The sequence below is a fragment of the Odocoileus virginianus genome, chromosome 33, assembly GCF_023699985.2.
Source record: "Odocoileus virginianus isolate 20LAN1187 ecotype Illinois chromosome 33, Ovbor_1.2, whole genome shotgun sequence".
In the NCBI taxonomy this organism is placed as follows: Eukaryota; Metazoa; Chordata; class Mammalia; order Artiodactyla; family Cervidae; genus Odocoileus; species Odocoileus virginianus.
Window position 1 is genome coordinate 15,780,383 of NC_069706.1, and position 15,316 is coordinate 15,795,698.

General features: G+C 43.2%; 1 protein-coding gene across 1 annotated transcript; it reads right to left on the reverse strand.

Annotated features, from left to right (window-relative positions):
• Positions 1-9,938: 9,938 nt before the first annotated feature.
• On the reverse strand, positions 9,939-15,288 carry RPS15A (ribosomal protein S15a). The gene is made up of 5 exons (XM_020879053.2): positions 15,195-15,288; positions 14,042-14,179; positions 13,502-13,581; positions 11,212-11,297; positions 9,939-10,084 (listed from the first exon to the last, which is right to left on the reverse strand). The coding sequence occupies exons 2-5, from the start codon at positions 14,172-14,174 to the stop codon at positions 9,991-9,993; spliced, it is 393 nt and encodes a 130-aa protein (XP_020734712.1). The 5' UTR covers positions 14,175-14,179; positions 15,195-15,288; the 3' UTR covers positions 9,939-9,990.
• Between the last annotated feature and the right edge of the window lie 28 nt (positions 15,289-15,316).

Sequence of the window (15,316 nt, forward strand, 5' to 3'; positions counted from 1 at the left end):
AAGGCACCACCCTCCCCTACATTCCCATTCACAAAGCATCTGGGTTATACTCTACAAAGCTCCTGGCCTTTGGATGCCTCAGGAAGCAGGTTTGGGAGCAGTGGTGCTGGAAACACAGCTGGACATGGACCGCCTCTCTCCAGACACCTAGCCACCTGCCCACAAGACCACCTCCTCGGCTGAAGCCACCACCGCTCCTGGGGAGCTCTCCCCTGTTCTAAGAGGACAGAGGCACGCAACTCCATCCGAACAACAAGAGAGAACACAGCAAGCAGGGTTCCTCAGCATGACCACACAGGTATTCATTTATTCTCAACGTGTCCCATCCTCACGGCCCCCAAAGAGGCCTTTATGTTTAGTGAGAACAGTTTCTATCAAATAAATTTTCTGGTGAATGGCCATAATCTCTTGTTACTTGCATGGCTTGTGTGTTGTTGAATATTGAATATTTTGAATATGTGGCAACTCTGGAAGTCCGAGTTTCCTTTCTCTGCCTGTTATAGGTTGCTGCTGTTTGCTTGTTTAGTGACTTTTTGAAACAATTTTTGTAAGGTCTGTAGTCTTTGCCACTGAATTCTGTGTTCTTTTAGCTTACTGGACAACTACTATTTTGGCAGAGTTACCTTAAATGTCTGAAGTCAATAAAAGAAATGAAGAAGAATTATTTTAGAGAAAAGAAAAAATACCCTCCTAGTTTTCACAGATTGGATCTGTGTCAGGGCACTCCTTGAACACTTAGTAAGCTGCTTACAACTCTGCCTTCGCTTCACTTCCTGCTTGCACAGGGCCTGAAGGCCAGCATGAGATGAAAGCCCAGATTCTTCTCAGGCCTTTTCTGAGTATGTGTCTCACTCTAAGCCTGCACATGGCTTTCTCAAAAACCAGGCACACACAGACCCTTTGAAAAGCTCTGTTCCCACCCATGTCTCTTTCCCAGCTTCTCCTTTAACAGGCTTCTTGTTCTATTACTTGTCCCAAGTATGGCCTCTTGCTCCAGGCTGCTGTGGCCAGTACCTGCCTCTGCTTTTAAACACTTTTAACAAAAGCCACAGAGAGGTCACCCCAGCTCTAGGAATGCGCTGAGTGAAGAAATAGGAAGCCTTTCCACCTGTCCTGCAGGCTGACACCACAATCACAGCTCTTTGAGAATAAGTTCTTCTTCTGGCACTCGTAGTCAGCACGAGAAGTCTAGGTCCCCTCCCTCAGGGCCATGGAGCTTGGGGGATGGTAGGTGGGCAATCTGAAGTGCCACTGCACCCTCTGACCATAAAGCAGCAGTTTCTCTCTTCATCAAGCTTTCCCTTGACCGTTTTCAGTTTTTGACTAGATTTCAGAGTCCCCCAAGAGCTGATTCTGAGGCTCCCCCAGTGGTCTAGTGGTTAACAATCCACCAGCCAAGGCAGGGAGGACACGGATCCCTGGTCCAGGAAGATCCCACATGCCATGGAGCAGCTAAAGTCAGTGCACCTCAACTACTGAGCCAGTGCTCTATAGCCCTTGAGCCACGACTAGTGAAGCCCTCGGGCCTAGAGCCCACGCTCCGCAGCAAGAGAGTGGCCCCCGCTCTCCACAACTAGAGAAAGTCCACTCACAGCAACCAAGACCAAGTGCTGACAAAAATTTAAAAAAAAAAAAAAAAAAAGCTGATTCTGATGGTCCTCATCATTAATTGTTTAGGGGATAGGATGATGCCCCTGGGGCTTCCCTGGTAGCTCAGATGATAAAGAATCTGCCTGCAATGTAGAAGACCCAGGTTCCATCCCTTGGGTTGAGAAGATCCGCTGAAGCTAATGGTTACCCACTCCAGTATTCTTGCCTGGAGAATCCCATGGACAGAGGAGCCTGGCGGGCTACAGTCCATGGGGTCGCAAAGAGTCGGACATGACTGAGTGACTGACACTTTGTGTTGCCCTGGATTTCCCTATTCCACCAATTTTGGTTGCCCAGCACCTTTTAAGCACTCTTTATGTGTTTGGGGAAATTCCTGTATTGTAAATCTAAAGATCCCCAAGGTTAGGATCTTTGTTTTTCCCCCATCTCCCTTGCAGCCAGTAATGCACTTAGATCCTAGCAAGATTGGCCCTGTATCTCAAAAATACATCAAAAAATAAATGTATTAAGGAACACAAGGGTGCTCTTGTCACTCAGGATTATATGCTTAGCACTGGCTCAGCATGAACTGTAATCCAAAATATCCTATTTCATAACACTGTTCAGGCCCCAAGAATGTTCTCCTCAATTCTTGCCCTAAAATCTCTAAACAAAAGGCAACAGTATTTGAATCTCACAAAGGTTTGCGGGGAGTGGCCTCTGCCGGTATTGCAGACAGACACCCCTTCAGAGGATTCAAAGAACTTGAGCAGTGGAAACACTTATGTGAGAGAAAGGACAAATTAATTAACTTCTTAATTAATTTCTCCTTCTCAAGTAGCATGCGTGCCTGTGCAATAGATTCTAGCGTAATAAACATCATTTCCAGCAGTGCTGAATGTCCATTTTTCTGCTGCTCTGCATATTCCTGCTTGTTTCCGAGGAATATCTTGCAGTTTAAGTAGATCATGTGTGCTCAGCTGATCAGTCATGTTCGGCTTTTTGCAGCCCCATGGACTGTAGCCTGCCAGGCTCCCCTGTCCATGGGAATTTTCAGGCAAGAATACTGAAGTGGGTTGCCATTTCCTACTCCAGGGGATCTTCCTGACCCAGTGATCAGTGATCAAAAAATCTCTTGCGTCTCCTGCACAGGCAGGTGGATTCTTTACCATTGAGCCTAAGTAGATCATATCACTTTCTAATTTGTATATGTGAGATCCAGAATTTCTTTTTTTCTTTTTTTTCTCTTTTTTTCTGAGATCCAGAATTTCTATTTGGATAGAAATTTCTATTCTTCTTCACATAAGAAGTATAAAGCAATACAAATTACTTATATTAGCAACTAGATTGACAGAGAATACCAGGAAAAAAGTCATGTAATGGAAATACTACTTAATAATGAAATATTACATAATGAAACATTTTGTGTTTGGTTTTGCTTTTTGGCCACAATGAGTCCTCAGGGATCTTTTTCTTTTTTTGAGTCGGGGCTTTCAAACTCTCAGTTGCAGCTTGTGGAATCTAGTTTCCTGACCAGGGATCGAACCAAGGCCTCCTACATTGGGAGCATGGAGTCTCAGCCACTGGGCCATCTGGGAAGTCCCCAGTAAAACTGTTTATAAAATTGCTTTCAAAATAGTAAACTAAAATTTCTCAGATTTAAACAACTTTGATTTAAAACTTTGATATTCAATACTTATATAATTTGTATTTTGTCCTGTAACTTTAATACTTTTGAATACTTTAGAAAAGCAACTTCACTGAGGCTTTACAGTTTTAACACTTTTTTATTTTTATATTTACTTTATATTTTCTATGAAAACATACTCAAATTCTTACATTTTGAAAACTAATCAAGCTTTTTTGTCTTTTGGATCATTACCACCTGTATAATATAAATTATACAAAAACTTTTACTATATTTAGTGATTTTATGAAAAATGAAGGGACATAAATTTTTGAAACATATAATAGTTTATAAATTATGAATGTCTTTCTTTCTCATCCTAATATTGCTGTCCCATCATCTTGCTAAGGATATATGCAATAGTTCAGTTTTTGACATTCTGCCAACTTTATCACATAAAACCAAATTTATTTGGGGTTTTGCTGTTATGAAGCTGTCAAGATACAAGAGAATATACTTTACTGAACATCTTGTTAGCTTGACTTATTACTTTTAAATACACAGACATATGACAAACAGGCCTCTTTTGGAACTATGGCCCTGGAACAGGCTGCTTGCAGCTCTGATCCCACAGAACAGTGCTTCTCAACCTGGGGTGATATTGCCCTACAGGAGAATTTAGTAAAGTCTGGGGACATTTTTGCTTGTCTCATTTGGCATGTAATGTAGGGTACGGAGGCCAAGAATGCTGCTAACATTCTACATTGCACAAGACAGCCACTACCGTACACACATACCAAAGAATTATCCTGCCCAAAATGTCAAAAGTGCCAAGCTTAAGAGGCCCTGCATGAGAGGATAATATGAAGGAAGTCAGTGTGGAACTGATGCTAATAAGGGTGGTAGAAACCTCAAGCTTCTAGAACCTCGAATAGGGGCAAAGAACTCAGGAGCTGAGTTTTCCAGTGGAATGGGCAAGAGGTGTAATGGAGATACAATCTCTGGCTGTAAACCTCCAAACTAATTCTCCAGCCCTGCCAGAGAGTCTGAGTTACCTTACACCCTGCAATAATTTAAACTAGCTAGAGGGATTTCTGGTTTTTTTGCAAATAAATGTACTGACTAATAAACCACATAGTGCTGTACCCCAGAAACTAACAACACACTGTAAATCAACTATACTTCAATTTCTTTTAAAAAAAATATTTAAAAAAAAATTTTTTAAGCAGGTAGGACCAGTTATCCCAACCCTCATCTGACAGACGACAAGATTGATTCCCAAGAAGTTCCAGGGTAGATTCATGAAACAGCTGCAAGTAGGGCTGTATTAGTCTGCCTACAAGGGACTAGAATTTAGTTCAAATCAATAAATTTTAGCTTTATAAATTTATTTTTAAATACACTAAAATTAAATTTAGTTCAAACTAGTACTTTAAAAAAAGGTAAGAATGGAGACTGTTACTCCCTGCTCACAACATACAAACACGGGTAGGGCAGGGTAGCGCTGTGTCTCAGGAACAGCTGGAAGCAAGAGCCAGTCACCATGAGGACCTGACGCATCGTCTGCTCACGGACATTCCTCTGTGCTGCTCCAAGTGTCTTTCTCCACACAGCAGAAAGCATCACAATCAGCAGCACTCTTATCATTTCCACCATTTTAAAGAGACAAACCTCACATCTTCCAGGTTCAAAATATCCTAATGTATCTTCTATCTGTTTGAGGCAGGTGACTCACCTGAGGACTGTCAGGGGGCTGGGGGGTGTTTAAGAGCCATGTGCACGCATGGAAAAGGTTATAGGGATCAATGGAAAAAGACACCTGGAGAACTGGGAGTCAGATTCTCCTGACATCCACTCAAAGAATAAGAATCCCTTTTATTCTGCCTACCACCCATTTCCTTTTTGTAACTTAAAAAGCCCTTACTAAATTTCAGAGACTGCTCTAATGCTTGTTGTATACAATTCACTTGTATCAATGGGCTGGTAATAAACCAAAATTATCAACGGGTGATTTCTTGCTCTTCTACACTGCCATTGCTGCATAGCTGGATCTCTGCACTGTCACCCACACTCCCGGGACTAATACAGCCCAGCACCCAGCACCATGAGGCACACGGGAGTTCTCCCATCAGCCACTAGATGCTCCAGCCTGGCAGCAACACACATCATTTCTGCGCACTTTCCAGCTCACGCATTGCCAGGATAAATCACATAGAAAGTGTATGTACCTGGCAGGGGAGAACCTAGACATTTTGCCAAGGGCTCTAATTACCATCCCAGTACTTAACGAGCATTATATTTAATCTTCGTGACCCCCACAGGGGGTGGTACCATCATTTCTATGTTAAAGATGAAGAAACTGATACAGCAAGGAATGGCATTTGGCCCAAAATCACATGGCATGTGTGTGACACTGAGACTAACATTTCATTTCAAAGTCCATTCTATTAACCATCTTTCTTTACTGCCTCCTTTAGCTTATTTTCTGTGCGGTCTTCAGCGTGCTGCAGTCCATGGGATCACAGAGTCACAACTGAGCAACAGAATGACAACAAAGCATTTAAATCTTGACTTTGTCACTCACTCCCTGGCATCTTGAATAAAATGGCACAGCTCTGTGCTTTACTTTTCACCTGAAAAACTGGACCCAATAGTAGCCATAACACCAAACTGTTAAGATGAAATGAGATGATATCTGTAAAGCTCTTAGTCCCATGGTTGGCATATAGTAGTAAGTAACAAACACTAAAAACTACTCTTAGCCTTACTAATTCCCAGGTGATGCAATGCTAAAGAATCCGCCTGCCAAAGCATGAGATGCAGATTCAATCCCTGGGTCAGGAAGATCCCCTGGAGTAGGAAATGGCAACCCACTCCAGTATTCTTGCCGGAAGAATCCCATGGACAGAGGAGCCTTTCATGCCGCAGTCCGTGTGGTTGCAGAGTTAGACACAACTTAGCAACTGAACAACAAATCTTCAGAAAAAGCGTAACACGTTTCTTTGGAAGGAAGTTTCATGATGTGACATTTAAGCTGGATTCTGGGAACACCTCTGGGGAAAAGGTATTCCAGATGGGGTGAGCCATATTCAAGAGCTCAGAGGCAGAGCACATATGGGGGAGATTTAGAGCTCAGAATTAGGCTGTCCCTGTATTAAAACTGAAACAATTGGTATTAGCTATTTGGGGAAGCAGTGCATTAGACTGGAAAGCCAAGAATCAGATTTTGAGTTTCCCGGAGCTTGCTTTCTTCTGGGTCAGAAGTGGAAAGCAAACTTTGTAGTCTGGGGTAAAGGAAAAGTCATCTCAGATGTTGACCTCACCAAGTTAAACTGTTAATAATTCTGACTGGCCCAGAGAACTGAGTACTCTTCTATCTACCCGTTACCCCAAAGCAAGGCAAAACAGCCTCTAAATGAGGATTCAGCATGCACTAGCGTGGACACAGACGGTGCTGCTAAATTGTGGAGGGTCTCCTTGGCTATAGTTCTGACTTTTTGAATTACAAATTTCCTTCAGACTGTGATCAAAGGCTCTGTGCTGTATGCAATGTCTTTAAAAATATATATAATAATAGGTATCAAAGTTTGTCTGCCTGACATCTACAGATTTCAGGTTAACCCAGGGCCTGCGAAGGTGCTAGGCCCCCTTATAACACTGACTCAAAGTGCACCTGGTGGGTTCAAATAATCCAGGCGCTGTCCCACTCCAAGCCTCCAGTCTCTGCCTTCCGGCAGCAGCAGCACATTAGAAGGCTGGGTTCACGTCACAGGAAAGTCATCCTGCAAGCAGGAACCTAAAGTCTCCAGAACCTCAACTCCAGTACATAGTCCCAGGTCATGATACAACTCTTACTAGGTCTCAGAAACAGACTAACGCCATCTGCTTCCTCACCAGCACACAGAACATGTGCTGTTAAATTCATTAACAGGTCTCCCAAATTTTTCCACCCACCCTTGTTCATTTTAGACGACACAGGATCCCTATTAATGGCAAAAGGGGCCATTTTCTTGTCCTCGTTTTAGTATCTGAAGTCAACACTCGGTGTGACATTCAATCAACACATACCTCCTGAGGGGTTCTCCAGTGGCGCTAGCGACACAGAACCCTCCCGTTAAGAGACTTAGGCTTGATCTCTTGGTCAGGAAGATCCCCTGGAAAAGGAAATAGCAACCACTCCAGTATTCTTGCCTGGGACAGAGGTGCCTGACAGGCTACAGTCCACACGGTCACAAGGAGACACAACTGAAGCAACTTAGCACACATGTACTTACTAAGGTATCCCGTGTGCCATTTATCAGGCAGACCAGAGACAACAGTAAACAAAACATGGCCTCCATCTACTTAGGAGCTTACAACCTTAGCGTTTAAGAGAAATCACCAATTATGAAACATCAAATGCTTGGTACTATTTTATGTAACCTCACCTTTCCCCTCAATTAATTTTTTTTCATTATCCTCAATCAACATTAGGTAGTAAATCAGACCTCAATCCTGATCTGTTGAGCCCCCCAAACTCATGCTAATTACTCACAACCTTCCAAATAGCAGAGGCCCCAAACCTAGACATGCCTCTCAACTTGCTTTTTAGTGAGGCCTACCACATGTGGTTGGGCTTCCCAAGTGATGCTAGTGGTAAAGAACACGCCTGCTAATGCAAGAGACATTGAGACCCGGGTTCAATCAGTGGGTCGGGAGGATCCTCTTGAGGATGGCATTGCAACCCACTCCAGTATTCCTGCCTGAGGATCCCATGGACAGAGGAGCCTGACAGGCTATAGTCCAGAGCCACAGTCAGACATGACTGAAGCAAGTTAGCATGCACACCATATGTGGTTACCAGGCCCATCTCTACAGCCCACCCAAGGGCTGTTTCCCACATCTTACACTAGCCTTCCTTTCAGGAAGTTACTGAGTGAGTAACCACATGAGGTTAAGTCCTCTCTTTACCCAAGAAGGAAGCTCAGAGTTGTCACTTGTCATGAGTTCACTTTACCCCAAGTCAGCAATGATTCTGCATTCCTACCCAGGAATACCAGTCCCAATTAAGACATGCTTTAAGTGTGAATAAATGTACCATGTTGATCATTTCAGGCTTCCAAGATGGCACTGGAACAAGTGTCAACCTCAGATATGCATATGATATCACCCTTATGGCAGAAGAGGACTAAAGAGCCTCTTGATCAAAGTGAAAAGAGAACATTCGACATTCAAAATACACAGATAATGGCATCCAGTCCCATCACTTCGTGGCAAATAAATGGGGAAACAATGTAAACAGACTATTTTCTTGGACTCCAAACTCACTGCAGATGGTGACTGCAGCCATAAAATTAAGACACTTGTTCCTTGGAAGGAAGAAAAGCAATAAAAAACCTAGACAGCATATTAAAAAGCCGACATTACTTTACCAACAAAGGTCCATGTAGTCAAAGCTATGGTTTTTCCAGTAGTTATGTACAGATGTGAGCTGAGCATGGAAGAATTGATGCTTTTCAACTGTGGTGTTGAAGACCCTTGAGAGTACTTGGATAGCAAGCTCAAACCAGTCAATCCTAAAGGAAATCAATCCTGAATATTCATCAGGACTGATGCTGAAGCTCCAATACTGGCCACCTGATGCTGACTCACTGGAAAGGACCCTGATGCTGGGAAAGATCGAGGACAGAAGGGAGTGAGAGAGGATGATATGGTTGGATGGAAGGCATCTCGACCTAATGAAAGTTTCAACAAGCTTCAGGAGATGGTGAAGGACAGGGAAGTCTGGCATCCTGCAGTCCATGCAGTCGCAGAGTCAGACATAACTGGGCTACTGAAAAAGATGGCGCTAGTGGTAAAGAACTTGCCAGCCAATGCAGGACATTGTTAAGAGGCAGTGAGTTTTATCTTTGGGTCGGGAAGCACTAGAGAGCATGGCACAGGCTCCAGTACACTTGCCTGGAAAATCCTTAAAGACAGAGGCGCCTGTGGCAATTACGTAGGGTCCATAGGGTGGCAAAAACTCAGACAAGACTGAAGCCACTAGCACGAACACACATCATGTCAAAGACATTGTAAAGAGCAAAACCCCACTCATTTTTCACATTATCTATATGGTGAAATTTTAACTTTTGAACACAAAATGCTATTTTAAGAAAAAAAAAAAGTTTCTCTTGTTTTAATGTGGTTTCCTGAAGTTTTGAATACACATGTGGCTCTTGTTAGATGTATACTGGACAGCAGAGCTCTTACTAATTCTGCCCAATTCCTGAATACATTTGGTGACAGGCTCACAGTACTGGTTTTTTTAAAAAGAATGACATTTTATAAGCATGTACTGCTGGCATGCCCCTGATATGCCATCCAAATTTCAGTCTTAGTGAGCTGTAGGGCTCTAATTATCTGCTTCTTTATGAGTACTTACATGATCAACTGTAACTGGTATCATATTTTTAGGGTATGAAACGTGTATTCTATCAAGCTAAAAATAGGAAAGGCACCACTCATTCAAGGGTTAATTTAAGATTCCAGAAGAGGCAGCTTCACCATCTGGACCCCAAACCAGAGTCAATCATCCAGGGCCAGACACACTTTCCTCTAGTGAGCCACAAGGGAGATGGTGAAAGTTACGCCAAGTCAAAACTTTCTTGTCCTTCAAGGAAACGGCATTCACCAATTAACACAAAGGCTGTATACTCCTGGAGACACTCTTGCTACTCTGCTGTACAAAGTTCAAAATGACTTAAGGAAGCACCACAGTCCTCTAAGGCATTTTATTTGTAGGTATTACATCCCTAGAAAAAGAATCCAAGGATTTTCCCTCCTGTATGTTTTCGTCTTGCTTCTTCATGGTCCATGATGCCAGCTGAGGTTGTCAGTACAATGAAACTATGGAAAGTTAAAAAAAAAAGTTGGTAAGTTTTCCCTATTAACTGTTCAACATCGAGCTACTTCGGTACAGAAAAATTCCAACATTCATCAGTGTTTAACATGCGGTCCCATACATAATGCAGCCTCCACAGGCTGGCAGTGCACAGGCATGACTCCTAGAACCAAAGACTCCAGCTATACACACACAGTCCTGGTCTCAGCTAACATGAGGCAATGCTACCTAAAAACAAAAACTGGAACTCCTCTAACTTCAGAATGTCACTTTCTGTTCTCAAGCAGACAAGCAGTTTAAAGCATTAAAGCACTGATATAACTTGACGGAATTGTTTCTGCCACTTACTGTGTGTAAGATCACAGGCAAACTATTGTACAGTTACCTGCACAATGGGCATCCCACCTGGCCTATCTCATGGGTTACTATGGGGGTCAAGGTAAGACACAGAAAGTATATCAACTGGGAGGCATTAAAATTAGCATCCTAATTACAATCACAAAGGATTTGCCCTGAACACTATACCTGTTATACAGCAACCATGAAGTGGGAGTAAATTCAACATCACCCAACGTGACTGGGTGTTTAAGCTCTTAACCACAAACAGACCAAATGCTTGGTGTGTCAGATCAGGTTTTAAACTGCTTTACCAGAAGCAAATCAGTTGATAATATAACTTATAATAAGAGAACTACCATCTTTAAGAAATCAAGGCCATGAATTGCCCAAAGCCTCACAGCTTTAAAGCAGAAAATCTAGAATTTGAACTCAGTCTCTTAACCACAGATTAAGATTTTCAAACTGAGTTTGCCCAGAGGGTAATGGTTCAGAGGTCATTCTGGCCACAGGAGGGTGTTCATAGAGAACATGTATGAACTATCTGCACTGAGTCAAAAGGGCAGACATTAAAGGGAACACAATTCTCTCTCTCAGCCAGCTTCAGCTCTCACACTTCTCAGAAACTAAAACCTAACACATGAAGTGTGGCGACATAGGAGCTAACCCATGAGTCAAGCTGGTTGGGAATGGAGACTATTACTACTATTGTTACGTAAAAAATAAACAAAAAGCTCATCAAACTGCATCACAGGCATCCACAGCATTAACTTTTAAATGAAGAAAATCAACTTACCCAAACTGACGGGATGGGAGCAGGTTATTCTGCCATTTTTCTAGATCTTTGAGTTGCACATCAAATCTGGGGCTGATCACTCCACACTGTAAAAAGTAACAGAAAACAGTGTTCACACTTCACTAATAACAAAACAGTAACACTAAAAAGCATTTATAACTGAGCATAGAAACCAACCAACTCAACATTAAATGAGTAACTATTCTGTACAATATTCTATGTAAGTTCAATTTGAAAAACAGCATGCTCAGTCACTTCAGTCGTATTCCACTCTGAGACGTTAATAGACCATATTCTCCAGGCAAGAATATTGAAGTGGGTTGTCATGCCCTCCTCCAGATCTTCCCCACCCAGGGACTGAACCCGCGTCTTTCTCTTACATCTCCTGCGCTGCGGGTAGGTTCTTTACCAATAGTGTAGCCTGGGAAGACTCCAAAATGCTTAACAGTAAACTGAGACTACAATAATGCTTAACAGTAAAATGAGACTACAAGATCAGGACTTGGTGAAGTCTCTGGAGCAGTTACACTTCCCACTTCCCTAGGCAGATGGAAACTGAAAATGGACCCATCAGGTCCAAGTGCCCCCTGGCAGGAAGCCCACTCAAGTTCTTTATATCATATCATCCTGGGAGCTACCTGTCACTTGACCATCAAGGGGAATCCCGCACTGGATAGAAGCAACACAGGGATAGAACGGAAAAGCCAAGCAAGCTACAGTGAAAGACAAAGCTTTCTGAGGCCTCTATGCTGCCACATCCAAGCTTTATGTATTCCAGTAGCAAAAAATCCCTTCCATTCAGCTAGTGTAATTCCATCATATCTGCTCTCAAACCACATCTAAGATATGATTAAGGCAAGAATTTTCTTAATCTAGTCTTTAAACACTACCTTATTTCCCAGCCCCATTACATTTACACAATAAGGTATATCCATCTCTTGCATGAAGGAAACTGAGGCAAGAATGTCTTACAAAGAAAGAAAACGGAAATTAAGAGAAACCAAAAAATAATTCAGGCATTTGGCAAGGCCTGGATTTCAACTATCTATTAGCCAGGATTTTCCAAATGACTTAGTGTATCACAGAGTAAGGATGCCACACGTGAGTTCCACTTGTTAAATACTCTGTTCAAACTTATTTCTCAAGCTACTATGTACAGTGAATGTTCAAGAGAAATCTGGTACGGGAACTTCTCTTTTTTTTTTTTTTTTAAATATCAACCCAATCTTCTGAGGGACAGCTTTAATGTGCTATAAGCTATACACCAGAATTAGTCTTCCACTGTCCTTGAGCAGTACTCAGATATATCTTAGTTTCCTAATTCTTAAAAATAGAGAGGAAAATAAACACACCCTCTTCTACTTCAACACATTGTGAGAATCAGAGTGAGAAAAGTGAATTCAAATCCTTCCTTGGGATTGGAATCTAATGGTTACAGTAAAATAAAAGACAGACCCAAAACTTCCTTCAAAAACTCTTCAAAGGCTTCATATCCAGTAATTTCCATCTGACATTAAGTATTTATCCACAAAAGAAGCAAATTCACTATGTAAGAAAGCAATTTTGTAAAATAGAAAACTGTTGGACTAGGGAATGACTTTATTAATCAATCTGGCCCCTGCCACTAACCACTTTCTTGGCCCATTTGCCTAGTGTTGGATTACAGGAACCTGGCTGCAATGTAGGAGACCCAGGCTCGATCCCTGGGTTGGGAAGATAGCCTGGAGAATCCCATTGACAGAGAAGCCTGGCGGGCTGTCATCTATGGGGCTGTACAGAGTTGGAGACGACTGAGCAACTAACACTTTGGATTACAGGATCTCAGATCCCTTGCAAACCTGAAAGCTATAAATCTGAACACAGAAAGCAAAGAAGCAGCCCTGAGACCCCCAATTGGCTTATAGAATACCTAGCCCCAAGTTCATGCAATCCACAAAGTCAAAAAAATCAAACAGATTCAGTAGATTATGCCTTCAGGTCAAACTGACAGGAAAAACAGACCCCACAAGTTACTGGAGGGGACTACTGGCCTTGAGCCATCCAGGATTCAAAACCAGTACCACCTGTCTCAAGCCTCCACATCTCCCTTCAGATACCTTATACCCAAAACACTAGGCCAATTGACAATTCTACCTGGAAGTTACATAAAATTTAATGACTTTAATCAATTCTCATTCTTCTTAACCTAACTAGGTAAAGCAAGCACGACACTATCTGATTTTACAAAGGCAATTATGCCACCTTAGACCATTCTAAAGATTCGAAAATGTGGAAGATAGTCAATTCTTACCTTATTTAGCCTGCCTGTGAGGTTCACAACAATTTTCCCAGCCCTGTGATCATCAATGATTTCAAATTCGCCAATGTAACCTGTAGAACACAACTGACTGTATTAAAAAATAATTTTAAAATTAAGACAGCAATACTCAAACCACCCTGCAATTTTAAAAGAGGGATAATTTCCTCCTTGCCTCTTCATACCTTCCCACTCCCAAAGGCTACTTAGTGTCCAGGACGTTCAACAATCCTTTACATCCCATGGAGCTCTGAGAAGAGCTGAGTCCTTTCAATGACATGTTGTGGGGGTGATGTGATTATCAAGAAAGGCCATTTTAGCTGCCAAACACCTAGCAGAGCAACAGTCACAAACCTCCTTCTTTCAACAGTCCTATCCCACTCAGCATTTCTTAAACAGCATCACTTCTCCAGGACTACCCTGCCCACAGCCCAAGTCAACTGCATTAGTTACCATGTCTGACTTCCACCTTGCTCCCCATTCCAAGACCCATTCCACAGCATGTTTATCTCAAAACATAAAACAGCAACTTACCATGCTTCATCATCACTGTTAGAAACCTGACGATGACCTTGGAGCACGGCCGAATAAGCACCTGGCGTTTGCCTCTCTTTTCGGCGTTGTTGATACTCTTGAGAGCATCAGCCAGGACATTCATGCGCACCATTCTGGCTGTTCTCGGAAGACAAAACAGGCGTTTTACCGGCAATGCCATTAACAGGCACCCTATCATTTCCCTGCGAACACCTCCTTTCCTTTCTGCCTCAATCATGTGGAAGCTTCCCCATTTCTCAGCAGGCTGCTTCCCCAGTAACCCCAGAAGGATGTCAACTACTAAAATAAAAACACCAGTCATGCTACGTTATTCAAAATGGGAGTTGATAATCAAACTTGTGGAATTCAGCAGCATCTCGGTCCCTTAAACCTACTCCGTGTCAGCCTTTTCCCAATAACCGAAAGATACTACTCAACTTTCACCTAACACCCGGAACTACTGTATTAACATAAAATGTCCGGCCCTGTGCCATCTAAAGCTATGCCCAACAGCAAGGGTACCAAAGTAATAAACGCAAACATTTCACATGTACTAGACTGGTCTCTTACCTCAGTGGGCACACACTTCATCTAATAAAGTTTTCAAAGTTAGGAACAGAGGCATGTCTCAAACCACAACAGTAGGGCTACAACCTACTTCCTCCAGCTCCAGTGTCTTCAGAGGAAACCAGATTCGTTCCCAGCAAACCGCCACCACAGGCAGGATGCAGTTTCCCCTCCTGAGGGTCCTCATCTCCCAAGCTCCCGGCGCAACCGAAGTAATGGGAAGCTGCACGGCCCACCAACTCCGTGGCCCTCCAGTGCTTCTCGGCGCCAACAAGCTGCCTCAACCACTAACGGGAGGTACTGGCGCCGCCGAAAGATTCGGAGCTGCCACCCCTCCGGAACGGTCCAAAGCTCCCTGTTCCCAAGGGCTGCGGCCTGCGCCCCAGAGGCCGGGCTCTCCCGGAGGCAAAGCATGGGATAGCCGGGCATGACTCTCCCCTATGCCTGCCCAGACCCAAGCAAGGCTAGCACCTCCGGCCCAGGAGGCCTCCGACATCCTCGCAGGACACGGAGCGCGACTCCCACACCACAGGATGGCACCGATAACCGAGGGATGCTGTTGGATAGCTGAGAGAGAGATACTCACCGGCACGGAAAGATGGCGGAAAGAGGACGGGAGGGGCGAGCGCACGGAATTATGGGTTACGGGTCGGACTATCGCGAGACTTTTAAAGCCCCGCCAAAAACAAATAAAAAAGGATTGCCTAC